At 41.8% G+C, this 21,232-nt stretch overlaps 1 protein-coding gene across 1 annotated transcript in view; it reads right to left on the reverse strand.

Moving 5' to 3' along the window:
- Positions 1–21,232, reverse strand: part of SNED1 (sushi, nidogen and EGF like domains 1) — a 684,146-nt gene that overhangs the window by 116,551 nt on the left and 546,363 nt on the right. The window contains 2 exon segments of the mRNA XM_030215639.1: positions 414–558; positions 3,221–3,499. Coding sequence (XP_030071499.1) covers positions 414–558; positions 3,221–3,499 — 424 coding nt within the window.

Here is a 21,232-nt window from a genome sequence, read left to right on the forward strand (position 1 = left end):
ACTGCTCAGGCTGCACGTCTACCCTCTGCTGGAGACTGAGATTTACTGGCTGCTTGGGGGTTGGCAGGTGGCTTATACATTGTTACAGTTTTAGTGTTCTCAGTCTCCCTCTGCTGGTAGGAGTGCATAACCCAAGCGTCTTCACCGGTCTGGAGGGTCGCTGAGGAATAAGATGTATAAAAATGCATTTAAGTTAACTGAACACAGTGAATTGGGCACAATATGACTCATATGATGGTCAGTGAATTGAAAGCTATAGGGGCTCAATTTCTTAGCCTCAAGCTTTAAACTCCAGGTCTCTCCTATACCTCTTCCACTAAGTGAAAGCAACTTTTTTGTAGTCTCTTGCTGAATATTATACCTTTTCATTGTTTTAACCTCAGACTTTGGTTTCTCTTAAGTAAGCTATTTACCGGGAGCGTTGTGATGGTTCTTCAGAGATATCACGGTGCATTACCAGCTGAGCTTCTGACAGGAATACTGGAGGATGCCTGTTGCGCAGAACCCTGGAGTGTCCTGTTTGGCTCCGTCGTCTATCCAATGGTCCATCTCTTTGCACTGGGATCATCAAGGGATTTTGTTAGCAAGGAAGTGGCGGTAGAGATACTTCCTATCAGATACAATCTTACAAGTATTCACTAGAGACTGGGAATTAGACAGGAACAACAAAATGCAATGCATATTTGTTCTATCAGATACATTATGGCCCTCATTCAACTTTTCCTCATCTGGTTTATAAATATATTCCATTTTACTTTCAGACACCGGTAGTCTAATAAGTTAAGAAGGAGGGACATACCATCTGACAGCTTGCCTGCCAATAGCAGTTGTTTCCCTCTGTCTTCCTTGTCATCCCTGCCTCTCGCTGCCTTTGTGCATAGACCAGTGCTAAACTTGTTCCTATTGTCATCATCAGGACACATACACTGAAGAGCCCAAGGGATATGTCATTTGAAAACTAACATTTTGTACTAGCTATTTCAATTTGCTTTCTTGCTATCCCTGCCTCCTATTGCCTGTGGGCTAACAGCAGTGTTGACTGTACCCCTGTTGATGTCCTTGAGGCACACATGGGTTGAGTAGCCCAAAGGACATGCTAGCTGAGGACTTGCCTACCAGTACTGTGAGGCTGCCACTAAAGGTTGCAGTGGCCATTTTGTAAAAGGAGCCAAGATTGGCAGGAGCAAGTGGGCATCGCCCCTGCCCTATGGACCCCAGTGGACCACCTGGACTCTATTAAGCAGGCCTGGTGGGGGGGGGGGGACGTACAGGGGTGGGAGGCTTGGTCAGCTCTTCTTCATGTTGTGGGTTGGAGGTAGGGGGAGTGGAATCGCAGGGGAGGGACGAAATATCAGAGGAGCAGAAGGCACTTGTATCCTTTAAGCTTGTCCCAGCCAGGACCTACATAAGCTCCAGCAGCCAGCACAACTATCATTAGAACCAGATATTCAATGCTGGGGTCCAGATGTGGGCTAGAATTAAATATCTGGGGCTAATTCTGCCTGCGGTGGTCAGTGTTTCAAAAAATGTTGACTGCCGTAAGCTGAAGATTGATCGGGAAGAGCTATGTGAGATATAGATCCTACTTGCCCTCAGTAGGTATCAGCTTATCATAAGATCATCAGTAACTGGGCCTGTGAATTTTATAAATGAATGTGCAGCTGGCGCTTTTGAGCACAGACAGAGAAGTGATGATGGATATTGGGAGCAGTGGGGAAGGACTCCTGCTGCCTCAGTTGTGAGGAAGAGAAGCCAGAGATGGAGGCAGAGGGAGATGTGATGAGGGGTCACTGGGTGGGGTGAGAGGAAGAGAAGAGATGCTGTGAGGAGGGGGAAAGGGCCCGGGCTGCTGACTACTGCCATGTGCGTCTTATCTCCCTCTGATCCTGGCTGTATTATTTAGTTTTTACTCAGTGTTGTTGTTTCTGTTTGCTTCCCATGCAAGACCCATGTATTTTGACACCCTTCCAGGATTTTTTGTCCAGTGCAATATGCATGCTGCACAGCATCAACACATATGCTGTATGTAACATCAGTAACATAACATAACAGTTTTAATTTATATTACGCTAAAGCCATAACTAGTTCTAAGGTTTTTAAGTGTTTTCAAAAAGTATGATAGTGGGTAAGAACTTGTAAATCATTAGGTAAATCATTACAGACCTTTACTGCCTGATAAGCTAGAGAGATACAAAATAATGTCAAAGATTTTTTTGCCTTTGGGAGCAGACAACGAAAAGACAGAGTTATTACAATCTACAATTACGTCCCGCAAATACAAATTGAAAGTGAGCATACATGTAGGAAGGCAATGATGCATACAAAACCTTGTGAAGCATACACACAAATTTAAAAAGAATCCTGATCCTCCCTTCTATTGGGAGCCAGTACAATTTCTGCTAAAACGTTGTAATACTAACTGTCAGTGACCATGCTGCGTGTAGTACAAGCATATTTATAGAAAACCAACAGCATTTAGAACACCCCCAACGTGCAGCACCATACTTTTGTGTTTAACATCAGCATCTCCCAATTACAATACTTTTTCCTTTTCTGTATATTGTGCATATATCCTTCCAAAGTATGGCATCAAATATAGTATAGCAGTGACACTGATGACGGCTTGGAAGGACAGAATGAACAACTCTACTATGTGTTACACTAGTATCTCACTAACTAGAGCACTAGAATCCGTAGTAGATGTAACATTAGTGCTCCCTTCATTAATAGCACTAACCTCCAATTACAGCTCTGACATCCCTATTAGGTGTAATACTGGATTTGGAAATTAAATTTGATATGGTTAATTTAGTTTTTAGGTGGAATACAAATGAGTAAATAAATAAATAAATAAATGTATTACCTGCCTTTTCAAAGTCAGAGCACAAGGTGATTCAGGTACATGAGTTATTTCCCTGCCCAGAAGGGCTCACAAACAAAGTTCTACCTAAAGCAATAGAGGGTTAAGTGATCTGAGGAGATCATAAACAACATCAATGGGAGCAGTGTGATTCATATCCCACTTCTCTAATCATTAAGCTATGCCTCCACTCCACTGATGCCCCCTGGTTCATAACTCCTCTAACCATTAACTACATCTCCACTGGTGCAACCTCCCTCAATAGCACTGCCAATACCCTCTCAGGACTATGGCACTATTCATAGTGTCTAATGCAGATACATCCCTCATATTTTAAAGTGAATAGATATGTGCACTTACAGGTCATGACATGCAGATGGATGGGTTCACTGTGCATTTGTCCTTGCTCTGTGTTCTGAACTGCAGTTACTGATACACGGTACCTTTGACCTGGAAGCAGATCTCGCACAGTATAAGAAGTTGTCCTCCTGATGGGCACATAGCGACTCCTACTACTTTGACTGGTAGTGATGTTGATTATGTAACCATCCACAGAGTCCAGTGATGGCTGTTCCCAGGTCAAGTGTATGGAAGAGGCAGAGATTCTGGAGGCTGTGAGGTTGCTGGGAGGGAGCGGTCCTGGCAAGAGGAGAAACATTTGAAGAACAATTTTATAAAGAGCACCATCTTCAGAGAGAGTGCTAGGTTTCATCATTAAGTTATTGGATCAGATCCAAGGTGTATTATTTAAGATACCTTTGTAGGCCCAGTGGACCTGATTTATGTTTTGAGTAAAATACGGTCAAAATTCTACAAAAGCCTGCATGTTAATTTAATTTCAAAGTTTTTGGAATAGCCCATCTTTGTCCCAAGGTCTAACTTGCTGCAACTACAGGAAAGGAAAAAATCCACCGAGAAAAATTATGCTTATATTGCATAGATCGTTTGTAGGTCTTTTTCCTGATTCTTAAATCAGCCCATCTAAGGGAATTCTGAGAAAGGAGGAAGACTCACTGGGTAACTGAATATTACTTTTCTGGGATATTTGGGGTCCTTTAACTAAAGTTTAGCATGTGCTAACAGACATTAGTGCATGCTAAGTGCTGCCCATCCTATTTTATAGCTATGGGCCATTAGCACATGATAATGTCCATTAGCTCAAGCTAAGCTTTAGTAAAAGGGCCCCTTGGTGACTTAAAGCTTGGGGTAGAAGAAAATATTTAGGATTATTGATAAAAATGTATTTTAATTTCATTAAACGACGCAAATATTAGTTAGTAGCTTGCTTATATAGTCTAATATAGCTTCAATTTAATTGTTAGAATCCTAGAGCAGTAAAAAAAAGAGAGAGTAGGTATTAGATACTGGACTTACAGGTCTATTATTATTATTATTTGTTACATTTGTATCCCACATTTTCCCACCTTTTGCAGGCTCAATGTGGCTTACATATAACCTGTAAGTTCCTTTGAGCAGGGACTGTCCTTCTTTGTTAATTGTACAGCGCTGCGCAACCCTGGTAGCGCTTTAGAAATGTTAAATAGTAGTAGTAGTAGTACGGTCTGACCAAATACATTATTTAGTCTTACTTTAGTCTTCTTTCCCACCCACCCCAGGCACATCTCTTAATTTATAGTCAATTATCTCAATTAAGAGGACAAGAGGGAAACTTCTTACTACAACGTATTTTCATCAGTAAGTGATTTGCCCTAAACAGCAATTCATTGTAGTTTGGAGAGAAGCAAACATTAAAAGAATAAATATACCAAATAATCTTAAGACCCTTCATATTAGTTTAGTATCCCTACTACCTTAGCATGTTTAAATAACTAAACAACTCACCAACACAAAGATGCAGACAGCAGTCCAGCAGCAAGAGTCATGTGTATGATTATCTCCCAGTTGGTAAGAAGTCATATGTGTGCACTCAGTACAAAAAGCTCCTAACTCAGAGAGTGAATCTGATCTCTTGAGGCTAAAAGTAGCCTTTCAATTGCTCAGGCAGACAGACAGTTATACAGAGAAGACCTACAAGGACATAGCTGCCAGTGCTGCCTTGGAGGAAGGAGAACATCACCTTGGTGAAGTACAAAATGATCCTGTCCTCCAGGTGATGCAATATCCTAGGCCTACTGCAAAGGAGGAAGGGTCATAAAGGGGCTCAGATCTATTGGGAGAGGGGGGTAGGATGGGGCTTTGGACCTCCTGGGGGGCAGGAGGGGGGCACATGAGTCTGGGAGTGCACTACCTCAAAATATGGGATTATGGGGGCTCTGGATGGAGTAGGAGCAGTACAGGCAGAGCAGATGCTAGGCACCTTCCCTGAATGTACCACGCAGGCTTTCTACTTACCCTGTGTTATGATTTGCTGTTAACATACGGTAAGTGCAAACAGTCATTGACCTTTCCAAAATGGCCCACTGGATGTTCTAGGTTCAAGGTTTAACTCTCAACATTGACCTTTATTGACCTTCTGCAATGGGGAATGAACATCCATATTTTTAGCCTGCCCAAGACCCAGTCCCAAACACGACCAGACTATGCCCCCTTGCCAGGTGCAGATTCTGCAAGTTTAGACATTCATATCCTGGCTTTGAAAAACCAGAATTTGGATGTCCTTGCAATATGGACTTCTAAGTTCCAGTTTAGGAACATCTAAAAGAAGCACCAATGGCTCCTAACTTTGAGAGTTAAGTTTCTAAACTGATCCCTTTGATGACTGATTAGGGATGAGTTCCTAAACTTATTTTCCTAGTTTCATGCAGTGCCAAAATTTTGGATCCTAAAAAGTGGAAAGCCATTGGCAAGGATTTAGGTTTGAGGAAAAAGTTAAGAGCCTAGCTCTTACTTTCACCAGTTTGCTCAACTTAGGATCTGTAAAGCCTGTTTATAGCATAGAGTGACTTGGTAGGACTTAGGGTGCACAGGTCAAGACACACATAGTTCTCTGAGTATTTTACAAAAGGCTTACTAAACAAAGATTGTTATACAATATATATAAGGAGGCTGAGAAATACCTATTGCACGTTCTGCCACGTTCAGCAGAAATAGCCTTTTTAGTATGAAATGTTCAAATGAGCTGTATTATTGGGGTTATAACCTGCACTCATAAGGCCACATTTTAGAAAACTGGAAATCCAGGAAACAGCCAATAGAGAAGCTGAGTAAAAAATGTTGTAAAATTTTAAGGTGGTCTTAAACATTACAGAGGTACACACAATTGCACACCAAGGATTAGATTCAGTAATAGTGCTCAAAAACAGGCCGCAAGAATCCGTGTGGAGTGCTATTCTATATATGTTGCTCCAAATTGGATGCCGTTTATAGAATAGTGCTTAGAGCCCATTTCCACGCGTTGAGTGTTAGGATTTATACCAACTGAATCCTGATGTAAATTCTGGCACATAAGTTAGGCACAGATCCCCAGTATTCAGTAATACTGCATTCATCTTTAGTGAACATCCTAACCTGCCCATGCCCTTCCCATGGCCATGCCCCCTTTTGAGTGGCATGATATAACATTTGCATGCAGATATTTATAGAATAGAGCTTTGTAATATGTGTGCGCAAATCCAAATTCTTGCCAGTCTCATTAGCCAATTTAGTTGTGTGCACATCTCAGAATAGCGTGCAATTTTGTGCAACATTTATAGAATCTGGGGGCAAATGCGTGTAAATGAAATCACTAATTGGCATTTATGCTTGTAAGTGCTAGGCACCCTTCTATATACATACCAAAAATGCTTAGTGCATAAGGAGGCGTAACCATGAGCAGAGTATGGGTGGGTCATGGGAGTGTCTCCAAGATAACATGAATAACTGTTTTGAAGCCTCTCCCGGTTGTGCATGGTAAGTTGCTAGTTTATTATTTACTTGTTCTAAGTTGTTTTATGAAAATATTTTCATGTCTTAAATAAACACTTATAAGTCATTGTTTTTGATTTGTATACATATATAGAATATAATGGAGTTGAAGCCCTTCTGAAGTCTTTGGGCCCAATATACAGCGCTATTTAACCAGCCAGGAATGACTCCTGGCTGGTTAAATAGTGCTTAGCTGGCTAAGCACTAATATGCAGTGCGAGATACCCAGTTATTTCTGCTAAATATTAGTGCTTAGCAGTTAGCCGATAACAGGCTATGTTGTGTGACTTAGCTGGCTATCTGCGAATACTCAAGCTCTGGCTGGCTAAGTTTAGTAGGCAAATCAGACCACATAAATAGCAGTCTTATCTTTGTCCGATATTAACTTAATTACATTAGATTTGGGCTTATATACCGCTAATACCTTTTCAGTTCTAAGCGGTTTACAAAGACAGAGAGATCAGAACATTTCTCTGAGAATTACAATTGGAGTTTTGGAGGTAGGTAAAGATCTAGCTACAGTACATATTTCTTGAATAAGAGAATGTTAATCTTTTTCTGGAACATGAGGTAGAATTGTGTGGGGGAGTATATTCTGGCAATGTCTTTCCAGAGTCTGGCACCTTGAATGGCAAGGGATTTGTCGAATAGTGATAGTCTCTTCTTGCCTTTAGATGAGAGGAAAGTGAAGAAATTGGTGGCTTCTTGTCTTTATTTATTCATTTGTTACATTTGTATCCCACATTTTCCCACACATTTGCAGGCTCAATGTGGCTTACATAATACCGTGAAGGCATTCGCCAAGTCTGGTACGGGATAAATACAAAATGTTGTAGTGGGGTAGGGAAGATAAGATTCAATCAAGTTGGGTTTGAGGTAAAAGGGTTTGTCAATGTTCAATACGATCTTTGATAGTGAAGTGTTACAGGGTTGAGTCACTTAAGTTGGGTCATTTGGATATGCCTTTCCGAATAGATGAGTCTTTAATAATTTTCTGAATTTTAGGTGATCATAAGTTGTTTTCATCACTTGTGGCAGTTCGTTCCACAGGCGCGTGCTTATGTAAGAGAAGTTGGATGCATGGGTTGTCTTGTATTTTTTTCCTTTGCAATTTGGGTAGTGGAGACTCAGATAAGACCTTGATGAACTGGTACTATTTCTGATTGGGAGATTGATTAGGTCAATCATGTAACCTGGGGCTACACCGTAGATAATCTTATGGACTAAGGTACAGATTTTGAAAGAGATACTTTCCTTGATAGAAAGCCAGTGCAGTCTTCTTGATCTGGTTGAGGTTGCAAAACAGAAATGAGCCAATAGATAGCTGGGGATTAGTCCTTGCAGTGTTTAAAGAGGAAGCAGGCCAGCTTGAAAATTACTCTTGCCTCAATGGGGGCCAGTATAGTTTGATGTAGGAAGGAGAAACACTATTGAATTTTAACAGACTGAATATTAGTTTGATTGCTGTATTTTGAATGGTTTGGAGTCTCTTGAGTAAGGTTTTTGTGCAGCCTAGGTATATTAGGTTGCAGTAGTCAAGTGATGATAGTACCAGCGCATGTACCAGTCGTTCATACTGGTCAGTTTTAAAGAACTTCCAGATGGTGCAGAGTTTTCTCATTGTGTAGAAACATTTTTTTGGCCAGGGTGTTGACTTGCAGTGCCTGGGAGAGGGCGCAGGTGATATGAACGCCTAGGAGCTTAATGGTGGGAGAGAGGTTGAAAGTCGCTTGGTTGACGGTAATGGACTTAGGGATGGGGTCTGGTTTTGTATGGAAGCATACATTTTTTTTTTCGGTATTGAGTTTTAACCAGTGCTGAAAATTCACATAACTGGTTAAATTAGAGTTGACCACCCCTACCTCCTCTCCCCGGGATATTCAATGTTGGTCACTGGAAATGGCCTAGCATTGAATATCTGGGCTCAGTGTCGCTGGCACAGCTAACCACACTGCCTGCCAGCAGCTGAGTACCGGGGGGGGGGGGGGGGGGGGTTATGTGTATTTGATTTTGACTTTGTCTTGATTCAGGTCATGGGCTATTTGAAGATATCTTCCTTGAAGAAAGTCTAGTTTACTGAAACATTGCTTATGTCGGATGTTTGGAGATTGGTAGGCTTTTGGGATTGTCTCACGGACTGGGCAATTTTTGACAATTGATATTTTATATTAGTTTTCATTATTGCACTTTATTTGAATCTGGTGTTTGATTTTTTTCACTAGTTTATTATTTCTTTGCACATTTAGGGATCCTTTTACTAAGTTGCGGTTATCACAGGTTATAATGCACTACTGCAGTAGTTTTTGCATGTGTGCACACTACCCACGAACTAAAAAAAAATAGTTTTTATTTTTTAACGCTGGGGGCGGGGACTAGGTATGTTCTGCACTAATCTGTGAGCGTAGCTACATTGCCACGCGCTAACCGATTAACAGTGTATAAGCATGTTAGCCCTTACCACCTATAAAATAGATGTCGGTAAGTGCTCATGCGCTAATGGGAAAATTAACGCATGACCATTATGGCCAAAATAGAAAAACTGGTCATTTGCTGGCAGCACTAAAAGTGGCCTTAGCATGCAGGAAACACCCGCACTGGGGATAGTGGAGGCCACTTTTTAGCACTGCTTAGTAAAAGGCCCCTTAAGTTTTTTTTTAGATTATTTCACATGTTTAGGTGTATAATGATCAGGTATATAATTATGCAACTCTTTGGGATTTGACTCCATCTAAACACAGCAATTTATGAAATTATATTTTTCCTCATATTTTGCTTTAATTATAAGGAAAAATTATCTATATATTATTTTATTTTGAATTATCAGGGATTTTATTATTTTCTTTATTACCTTTCCCTGATACAGATTTCCCATGATTTATTTTTGTAGGTAAAGCAGACATTTTTATAGATTACAATTATCCTTATCAAATTATATGTTATAAATTAATTATCCTTATTAAATTATATGTTATAAATTATTTCTTGTTCCCTAAAATTTTAAAAATTTGAAGGCTATCTGTTGAAATAAGAATTGTGGTGAAAATCCAGAGCACAGAGGGAACATGATCAAAGAGAAGATAAAGGTAAACAGAAATGCAGAACCTGCAAGGACAAGCAACCAAAGGGACTTCACAGCAGGAACTCATATACAATACCAGCCACACACATATGAATGGCTTTCTAGTCTTCTCTGCCTCGACATCACACTTTCCATCATCAACATTATCAGATAACATCACCCACATGTGGAACTGATGTCATCTTTCATGTCTATGGAAAACAGACTGATGTTGAATGTTCAATGCCAGAATCTAATGCTCAGCTTCAGTAGCTCTCATTTTCACACAGGAGCTTTGAAATCATCTCCAAAGAAGAGGCAGTAACTTTTGATGGCAAAGGTTCATTTGCTGAAGCAGTCATGGAAACAGGAGAAACAGCAACTAAAACAAAATATGCTGTATCCTGCCATGAGAACCAAAATGTATTCTAACCAGAGAAAGTAGAGATCAGCATTTTAGCCTGAAAACTGTGCTTATTAATGTCCTTTCTGCAGGGCCAGCAGAATGCTGTAAGCAGGGTATGCATGGTAGGGGGTGCCAACATTCGGGGGGCGCCAGAGACTGCCATGCTTACCCTTTCTTACCCTCCCCCCACCGCCACAGCAATGCCGTCATCCCCCTTCTGTGTACTACTACCTTGCCACCCGCCCTGGTGGTGTAGTGGTCTCTGCGGCTGTGGGGGCAGGAAAGAATCCCACTCTTTCCTGCCCGCTGCCGCTACTCCAAATTTGGCGCTCTCCACTTTTCTCTTCTGTGCCACGGACAAAGTCTCAGCAGCTATTTTGGGAAAACACAGCGGCAGCGCTCACAACACAGAAGAGAGAAGCAGACAGCGCCGGAGACGGAGTAGCGGCAGTGGGCAGGAATGAGTGGGATTCTTTGCTGCCCCCACAACCGCAGGGGCTACTACACCAGGGCAGGCAGCATGGTAGGACTCTTGTACGCTGGAGGGAGATGGCGCCATTACTGTGTGTGGGGGGTGGGGGGCAGGTTTTGGCACATTATAAGTCATCACAAGGACAAATATAAGGAAACCAATGGACTGCAATAGGGGCTTAAAGCCCATTTAGTTATGTTAAAACAAATGAGAGATCTGCATGAAAGAAAATATTTTTTGTTATTATTTCAACTTACGAAAACCACTTGACCCTGAAACATGCTCAAAACAGAATAATCCATTTGTACAAAAGAGATGAGATGAAGATGTGATTCCATGTGCCCCAATGAAAGAAGAGTTTAATTTTACTTCCAATCTTTATAACATCAGGCTTCTCAAGGCTGATTACAACAACAGTTAAGATGAACCCTTTAGTAAACAGGATAGCCTCACTGAAATTTGGCCATATATTACTGTATTGTATAGAACAGTGTATAGTGAGTGGAGGAGTGGCCTAGCGGTTAGGGTGGTGGACTTTGGTCCTGAGGAACTGAGTTCAATTCCCATTTCAGGCACAGGCAGCTCCTTGTGACTCTGGGCAAGTCACTTAACCCTCCATTGCCCCATGTAAGCCGCATTGAGCCTGCCACGAGTGGGACAGCGTGGGGTACAAATGTAACAAAAAAAAAAAAAGGAGCACAAAATATAGCTCTTATTAGAGCTGTTTCCACCAGCTACAATAATTTTTTTAAGCAGTTTTAGTGATATTCAATTTTATTTCATGATATTTATATCTACATATGGGAAGCTTTCAAATAAATTAAAAAGCTGTCAAGTAAAAAAAAAACCCCAAACCTTTTGTTTTTCACCTTTTAAGGCACTGGGCTGGAAAAGGGTACAGGGTGGGAGAAGGGAGTAGGGAGAAGGAGATGCTGGACTGGGGGGCGGCACCAACTGATAGTTTGCAGGGGGGTGCCAAAGACCCAAGCACTGGTCCTGCCTTTCTGTACCCTGTGATTTTACTTTCATTTTAAAATGAAAACCCAAATCTCATAAAATTGTGTTCAAAGTATCACTTCAGAAACATTGAGGCACAAAGAAGATATTCTGAGTCTCAAGATCAAAGTGAAGAAAAGAGTTTTCCAATACAGCAACATATTTGCATTGTTCAATGGAACATGACTAAGGGTCCTGTTTACTAAAGTGTGGTAAGGGTTTGCACTTCCTGCATCTGTTGAGACATGGAATGTGGACCCCAGTGTTGCCCACAAGTTTAAAAAAAACACTTGCAGCATTATCCCCCCCCCCCGAATATTCCCCCCAATGTGATCAGTGTGCCCTGTGCCTCCTCCCCCCTCCAGATATCAGTCACCCCCAGAAGCAACTTCCTCCCCTGCAAAACACCCCAACCTCCAATCAACCCCTCTCCCTAGACAGTAATCTCCTACATGAAGCCCTCATCACCCCCTCTCCAAGTTCGGGCCCCCCACAGGAACCCACAAGAACTAAAGCCCTCCCATCATACCCTAACCCTCCTCCTGACCCCACTGTAGAACTCATCCAGGTTTTTTCCCTGGTATCTAGTGGAGAAGGGTCAAAGTGCTCCTCTGCTTTTGCCTCGCTAGCCACCAGGGTTCAAAATGGTGCTTATGACCCCTAGTAGTAGTCTCACAGTACTGCTACTAGGGGTCATCCTGCCACATAAGGAATGATTGCCTATATATGCAGGATGACCCCTAGTTTTAGAACTGTGAGACTACTGCTGAGGGTTTTAGGCACCATTTTGAACCCAGAGCAGGATGGTAGCAGAGTAGGATCACTCCACCCTTCTTCACTAGATTACCGGGGAAACTCACAGTTGACTCCTGAGGGTGGGGGCAGTGTCAGAGTATGTGGGAGGATTCGGGAAGTTCCTTTGTGGAAGGGGGCTGCTTCTGGGGAGGGTCCATGTAGGAGGAGAGATCATGAGAGGGGCTATCTTGGGAGGGGAGGGGGAAATTTGATCAAGGGCTTGTGTTGGGGAATCTCAATTGGAAGTGGGGATTGTGTTGGAGTGATTAGAGGGGGTCTTTCCCAGGTTATAACTGCACTATCCAACTGCTCCAGTGCAGTTACACTTAATGCCACTTCTTGAAGTGATGGGAAGTGCAGCTGGGCTATCGAAAGTCACAACGTCCAGGCAACTAGCTGTCATTGATGGCCATGCCCCATCTTTGCCATGATCCACCTGGATCTCACCCATACTCATGCTAAGCAGCTAGTGCAGACTTTTTAACATGCTGGCTGGTTTTAGTGTGTGGTAGCCGTTAGCATAGGTTCATGGTAATGGCTACTGCACGCTAACACCCACACTATTTGTTTTGCATGGTTTACTAAACATGCCCATAAGTGAGGTGACCTTGTGACAATGCAATTATTTTTTATTTACAGGACTTTTATGCTATACTATGCATAGAATTTACATTCTGTCCTGGGTACCATCATTCACATGTCACACCAATTTATCCTGTTTGTCCATGAAGAATTTTTTTATACAATAGCTGCTATTTGACAATATAGTATATTTTTCACTGTTCAGTCTCAAAAAGCCAAAATCAGTTTGAGTGACTTCAATACCATTGTCACTAATTTGCATGGCAATGAAGGCCATTTTAGAAGGGCTAGGCACCATTTACACATGTAAAAAGCTGATTTCCAAGTGCTGATGGAATTTATTTTATTTTTGATTTTTCTATTATAAGTAATGTGCTTTGTGAGTCATTTTGATATAGAAATTGAAAGGTGGTTATCAAGTATGTTAATAAGTTAAATTAAACTAAATGGCCACCCATGTGTAAGCACTGATTTTAGAAAAATCGCTACTGACATATTTATACTCATGGCATGCAGGAGTTGGAGAGTCATGGGACAGGAGGTAGTGTTCTATTTTGGATTAAAAACTGGTTAAAAATAGATAACAGAGTTTAGGGTTAAATGGTCAGTATTCTCAATGGAGAAGGGTAGATAGTGGGGTTCCCTATAGGTCTGTCCATGGGACCGCTGCTTTTAACGTATTTATAAATGATCTAGAGATGGGAGTAACTAGTGAGGAAATTAAATTTGCTGATGACAAAAAGTTATTCAAAGTTGTTAAATTGCAAGAGGATTGTGAAAAATTACAAGAGGACCTTATGAGACTGGGAGACTGGGCATCCAGATGGCAGATAACGTTTAATGTGAGCAAGTGCAAAGTGATGCATGTGGGAAAAAGGAACCTGAAGTATAATTACGTGATGAAAGGTTCCACATTAGGAGTCACCGACCAGGAAAAGGATCTAGGTGTCATCGTTGATGATACGTTGAAACCCTCTGTTCAGTGTGAGGCGCCGACTAAGAAAGCAAATAGAATGTTAGTTATTATTAGGCAAGGAATGGAAAACAAAAATGAGGACATTATAATGCTTTTGTATTGCTCCATAGTGTGACCACACTTCGAATACTGTGTGCAATTCTGTTCACCACATCTCAAAAAAGATATAGTGGAATTAGAAAAGGTAGAGAGAAGGGTGACAAAAAATGATAAAGGGGATGGGACAACTTCCCTATGAGGAAAGGCTTAAGCAGCTAGGGCTCTTCAGCTTGGCGAAAAGACAGCTGAAGGGAGATATGATAGAGGTCTATAAAAAAATGAGTGGAGTGGAACAGGTAGATGTGAATCTTTTGTTTACTCTTTCCAAAAACATTAGGACTAGTGGGCACGCAATGAAGCTACAAAGTAGTAAATTTAAAACAAATCAGAGAAAATATTTCTTCACTCAAAGTGTAATTAAACTCAGGAATTCTTTGCCACAGAATGTGGTAAAAGCAATTAGCTTAGTGGGGTTTAAAAAAGGTTTGGATAGCATCCTAAAAGAAAATTCCATAACTCATTATTAAGATGGATGGGAAAATCCACTGCTTATTTCTAGGATAAGCAGCATAAAATGTATTGTACTGTTTTGGGATCTTGACAGGTACTTGTAAACTGGATTGGCCAGTTTTAGAAACAGGATGCTGGGCTTGATGGACCTGCAGTCTGTCCCAGTATGGCAACACTTATATACTTATATATGAGTTTGAAGGGGATGAGTTCTGGGCATAGCTTGGGCAAGCCTGAAAAGTATGTATATTATTTTGTCTTTTGTAACAGAAATGCCTGTATACCTCAAAAAATTCCCCTGTCAGCATTTACATTTGCTCCTAGGCATGCATATGTTTTTTAGATCTGGGGTTTGAAGGAGTAATTAAGGGGCAATTGTGCTTACCTCTCTGGCATTTAAAACGACATTGAAAATCCAAAAATGTTGAGTTTGGAACTTGGTTCCTTAAATTGGCTCCCCTTGGAGTAAATGCAAAATCTGCCGCCTACACATGTAAGTGTCAGCATTTACACAAATAAAGCACTGAATGAAGTTGTTCCTTGTCTGAATGTGTTTTTAAAAGTAGTTGTTTCCACCGGGTGTGCCATCAAATAGATATCCAAGGATGCGGTACAATACAGGGTGTAAAATACTTTTGTGTAGAAAACAAGAATAGGATCTGGGGTTGATCATATTTGTTGGTCTTAAGGTGGCCAAACAGATGAAGTGATGAGGAAAAGCCAGAAAGATGACTGGGTGATTTAGGAGAGGAATGGCCAGCAGGAAAAAGGAGGTGATAGTGCCTCTATATAAGTCTCTGGTTAGATCTCAATTGGAGTACTGTGTGCTATTCTAGAGACTGTCTGCCCAATATTCAAAACAAGTTAAAGAATCAGGAGAGGCTCCTGGCTGTTTTAATCACTTGTCTGGGGCTAAGCAGTAATATTCAGCAGCACTTTACCAGACAGTACAAACCATAAAAAGGGATCTACAAATGTTAGAAGAATGGTCAAGGGTTTGGTAGTTAAAATTTAACTATATATCTCCCTCGGGTACCACAAAGTCCAGTTTTCAAAGTATTAAATCAAAAATCAACAAAACCCAAAATTATTATACTCCCATAAACTTTCTTTAAAATCTGTGCTCAGACCAAGTGCATCACATGACCTCAACCCATTCATTTACGCCGATGACATCACCATATTCATTCCCTTCAAATCCAACCTATCGGAAATCACCACTAAAATTCCTACGGGCATGAATACCATGACCTCCTGGGCCAACGCCTTCAAGATGAAGCTAAACAAAGAAAAAACGCAATGCCTCATCATCTCATCCCCCTATTCTACTCCACTTCCAGCTACTCTCACCACCCCCGAGGTCACAATACCCATTTCTGACAACCTGAAAATTCTCGGAGTGACACTAGACAAAAATCTAACGCTAGAAAACCACGCAACAACCATCACAAAGAAAATGTTCAATATGATGTGGGTACTGAAACGCGTGAAACCCTACCTCCCCTCAAAATCCTTCCACAACTTGGTTCAGTCCACTGTACTTACCCACGCTGACTACTGCAATAGTATCTTCATCGGCTGCAAAGTCCAAATCCTGAATAAACTCCAAACTGCCCAGAATACGGCAGCTAGACTTATTTTTGACAAATCACGCTTTGAGAGCACGACACCTCTCCGTGAAAAATTACATTGGCTCCCAATGAAAGAACGAATAAACTTCAAAATTCATACAATGACTCACAAAATTATACACGGAGAAGCTCCAAGCTACATGAACAACTTGATCGACCTCCCAACCAGAAACATGTCTAAATCATCACGAACATACCTCAATCTACACTACCCCAAGTGCAAAGGAATCAAGTACAAGTCCTTTTATGCATCCACCTTCTCCTTTGTAGACAGCCAACTCTGGAACGCTCTTCCTCGGTCTATTCGCTCAATCAATGACCTAGTTCCATTCAGGAATTCACTGAAAACACACCTTTTCAAACATGCCTACCCCAATGCTCCATCCTAATCACCTAAATGTAAGATAAAGCCATGGTCAAAGATTTTGCACTCCCCGTTCGCACTACAAGCATGCCTCACCCCTTCCCCAGCACCCCTACCCACCCCTAACCCACCTTCCCACCTACTGTACTTCCACTGTTGTTCTGTCTCTACAACATGTCTTATTTATATATAAGCCGCATTGAACCTGCCGAGGAGTGGGAAAGTGCGGGGTATAAATGTAACAAATAAATAAATAAATCACTGGGGAAGCAACTCCTGAACAGATACACTTACCCACCATCATTGCACACAGTCCTCCCTGCTACCAGATAGGAGGACTGTGTACAATAAGTACATAAGCATTGCCATGCTGGGACAGACCAAGGGTCCATCAAGCCCAGCACCCTGTCACCCACAGCGGCCAAAAGAACAAGCAATTTGTCCCACTCATCCTAGAAATACTGTATTATTCCCTCATCCATTCAATAACATTCTATGGCTTTTTCCTCCAGGAAGCCATCCAACTCTTTTTTGAAGTCCGCTAAGTTAACCGCCTTAATCACTTTTTCGGGCAGCAAATTCCATAGTTTAACTACGCGTTGAGTTCAGGAGTCGCTTCTCCGTGATCATGATGCACTTGGTCTGAGCACAAAAATTTTTAAAGAAAGTTTATGTTTATGAGAGTTTAATAATTTTTGGTTTTGTTGCTTTTTGAGTTAAATGTAATGCCAAGAAATGCAGAGTGAGGCACTTGGGGTGCAGAAAACCAAATGAGATATACCAGATAGGAAGGCAGAGATTGGTAAGCTTGTCTCAGAAGAGGTGATGGTGTCTGAGGATCTGAAGGTAACGAAACAATGCAACAAGGCGGTGGCCTTGGCCAGGAGGATGCTAGGCTGCACAGATAGGGGCATAGACAGTAGAACAAAGGAGGTGTTGATACTTCTCTACAAGTTGTTGGTGAGGCCCCACTTGGGAGTATTGTGTTCAGTTTTGGAGGCTGTATCTTACTAAGGACGTAAAAAGGCTTGAAGCAATTCAAAGTGATGAAAATGGTATGGGATTTGCACTGCAAGACGTAAGAGGAGAGCCTTATTGACTTGAACATGTATACCCTGGAGGAAAGGAGAAACAGAGGTGATATGATACAGATGTTCAAATATTTGAAAGGTATTAATCTACAAACAAACCTTTTCCAGAGACAGAAAGGAGTAGAACTAGAGGACATGAATTGAGGTTGAAAGGGAGCAGACTCAGGAATAATGTCAGGAAGTATTTTTTCATGGAGATGGTGGTAGATACCTGGTGCCCTGCTGTGGGAGGTGATATATTTATTGCATTTGTATCCCACATTTTCCCACCTTTTTGCGGGTTCAGTGTGGCTTACAATATGAGTTAAATGTTGGAAATACAATTTGTTACAGATTGGTTATGGATTACATTGTGCAGAGTTATGCGAAACAATTGAGGTGTCGTTAAGGAATGTAACAATGGAGCACAAACATTGAAACTTTGGAAGGAAACAATGGGAGCTTAGAGGGCGCTAAAAAGGCATGAAGACATATGGTATATATCTTTCTGTGAGTAAAGGTATGAATGATGTGATAACACGGGAATGAGAGTTCAGAGGTGAATGTATGATGCATTAGTGAACAGTAAGTGTGGACTTTATGTGTTTTGGTTCTTCCCGTAAATCTTTTCGAAAAGATGGGTCTTCAGTAATCTGCGGAAGGAAGCTTGCTCGTTGATTGTTCTTAAGTTGCGCAGCAGTGTATTCCAATACTGCGTGCTCATGTGAGAAAAGGTTGATGGAGATGAAAACGGTAACGGAATTCAAAAATATATGGATAAACACAAAGGAAGTCTGTTTAGAAGGAATGGATCCAAAGATGCTTAGCGGAGATTAGGAAGCAACCCCGTGAACTCCGCTCTCTGAACAAATCTCTCTTGTCACCCCCCCTTCTCCTCCACTGCTAACTCCAGACTTCGTTCCTTTCATCTTGCGGCACCTTATGCCTGGAACCGTCTTCCCGAACCCATACGTCTAGCTCCATCTCTACCTGTTTTTAAATCTATGCTGAAAGCACACCTTTTCACTGCTGCCTTTGGCTCCTAACCGCTACTCATTTGCCCTCCTCCTCCCCTGTTCCTCTTTACCCTGTAATTCCCTTGCCCGTAATGTCTGTCTGTTTTACCTAGATTGTAAGCTCTTTGAGCAGGGACTGTCTCTCTATTTCAAATGTTCAGCGCTGCGTGCGTCTGGTAGCGCTATATAAATGCTATTAGTAGTAGTAGTAGTAGTAATTGGGAAGCAAAGTCAGTATTGGGCAAACTTCTAAGGTCTGTGCTCTGATAGTGGCTGGACAGATTCAGTTTCAGAAGTTGGAAAACAAGGCCAGTGCTGGGCAGACTTCTACTGTTTGTGCCCTGATTGTGGCTGAATAGATTTGGATGGGCTGGAGTAGAGCTTTTCAGGGGCTTCAATGTTAACTTCATAAATTTTAGAACAAGGGCAGTGCTGGACAGACTTCTATGGTCTATGCCTTGAAAATGGCAAGGACAAATCAAGACCAGGTATACATATGAAGTATCACATACGATATGTAATGAGTTTATCTGTAATGACAGGTCTTTATCTGTCATCATCTATTATGCTACGTTAATATTGCCTTTTAATAGGCAACCCCTAACCCGCAAGATTAGGGGTGGGCTGGGGCGGAGTTTGGGCAAAATGGCCACCTAGTTAACTGGCTGGGAGCCTGCATAAAGGTAGGACAGAAAAAAGACTGTCCTAACTTTTTGTTGGGAAGGTAACCAGGGCACCAGTCTGAATACTGGCAGGTGCCCAGTTACTCAGGGCTGGTCTTAGGCAGGGGTGACAGGGGCAGTTGCACAGGGTCTCGTGCTCCCAGGGCCCGCTTAGCCTTAGCATCTCCCTCCTGCTCCCTGCTTCCACTGTCATTGCCGTCTCCTGTTCTCAATCTAACCGCCTTGGTCAGCTTTCTCCTACTCCTTTTCCGCTCCCTGTAGCGCTGCCTTCTTCAATCTGGGCCGCCAGCAGAGTCAGTGAGGTAAACACACTGCCTTTGGCAGCTCAGAAGCTTTCTCTATGCTGCAATTTCTTGTCCTGCATAGGTGGGATGCTGCAACAGAGTGAGAGCTTCCAGGGCCACCGAAGGCAGTGTGCTTACCTCCATAGGCGGTCGGTGGCCCAACTGTTTGGGGATGTTAAAGGGGGCGGGGTTGGGGGTGGGGCCAGGGGTGGAGCTTAAATCCATAATTGTCTGATAACACACAGAAAAAAATAAATAAATACAAATAATAGTCACAATTAATACCTTTTATTAAATTTAGATATTAGATATGTATCATATGTCAAAGAATAAAGTGGTTGCTCAAAGCATATTCTAAGCACAATCGCTCAACAGCAAAACACTATGCACAACTTTGTGGAAAAACACACTCAGAACCTTACTGTACCATAAATATTACACTGGGCAGAACCTAATACACCAATGTACCACCCATACGGAAAATGCAGACCGTCAACAATATGAAACAAGGGATCATATCATCACAATTCTCATGTAGAGCCACAAAACACCCTAATTCATGTTTAATGTGGGATAAAATGCCATAAATAAGTAAATAAATATAAACTTTTAATGTTGAGCACCTGATTCTCAAAGTGGACATATTCCAAACACTATAATGAAAATAAAATGATCTTTCTACCTTTGTTGTCTGGTTGTCCGATTCTGCTGCTATCTGTTCTCAGTGCAGGTCAGGAAGTCATCCTCGTTAAATATCTCCCTGGCAACCCAGCCAACCCCCCCCCCCTCCCCCTGCACTCCCAGCAGTAAGGTAAACAAACCATAAACCAACTTCTACAATTGGTTACACAAGGCTAGAGGGCTTTCACTGCAGCTCCTGCTGTGAGGATGGAGGTAAATCAACAATTTAAACCTCTCAGAGCACAGCAGGGGAGGCTTAGCCTGTCCAAGCCTCTTATACCGGGCGCCTATGCTTACTTCACTGACGCTGCCAGCGGCCTGAAAAATTGAAGAAGGCAGCGGTGCTGCGAGCCAGAACTAAGGGAGCAGATAGGAGAGAGTTGAAGGTGGTTAGATTGAGACGGCCACTGAAGCCCATGAGGTTGGTCTCCCTTTCCCTCTCCTCCGTGCACCCCTCATCCCCTTACCCTACTATTACTACTTATCATTTCTATAGCGCTACCAGATGTACGCAGCGCTGTATACGTGAACATGAAAAAGTCCCTGTTTCACAGAGCTTACAATCTAACTAGAACAGACAGTCAAACAGAACAAATAAGGGATAAGGGAATTACTAAGGTGGGAAACAAACAAATAAATCAATGAGCTGCTCTATCCATGTTGTCATTCTTTATTGTTGGTAGCATTTTTATTGGACCTCACTTATATTTTCAAAGATGCTGGCTTGTGTAGCATATAGATGTACAAAGAGGAAGTATTGGTTTCATCTAGTTAGTTCTAAATCTTAATTATTGTGTCATTTGGAAGGGCTGGTTTATAGGGACTCACTCTATTCTGATGTTTTCACCTAGTAAAGTGCCACCAAAACATACATTATGAGTATCATGTGCTTAACAATCAGACTTACTATTTATAAGTACAGTTTAAAAAAATCATTAATTAGGT

This window comes from Microcaecilia unicolor, chromosome 10 (assembly GCF_901765095.1).
Source record: "Microcaecilia unicolor chromosome 10, aMicUni1.1, whole genome shotgun sequence".
In the NCBI taxonomy this organism is placed as follows: Eukaryota; Metazoa; Chordata; class Amphibia; order Gymnophiona; family Siphonopidae; genus Microcaecilia; species Microcaecilia unicolor.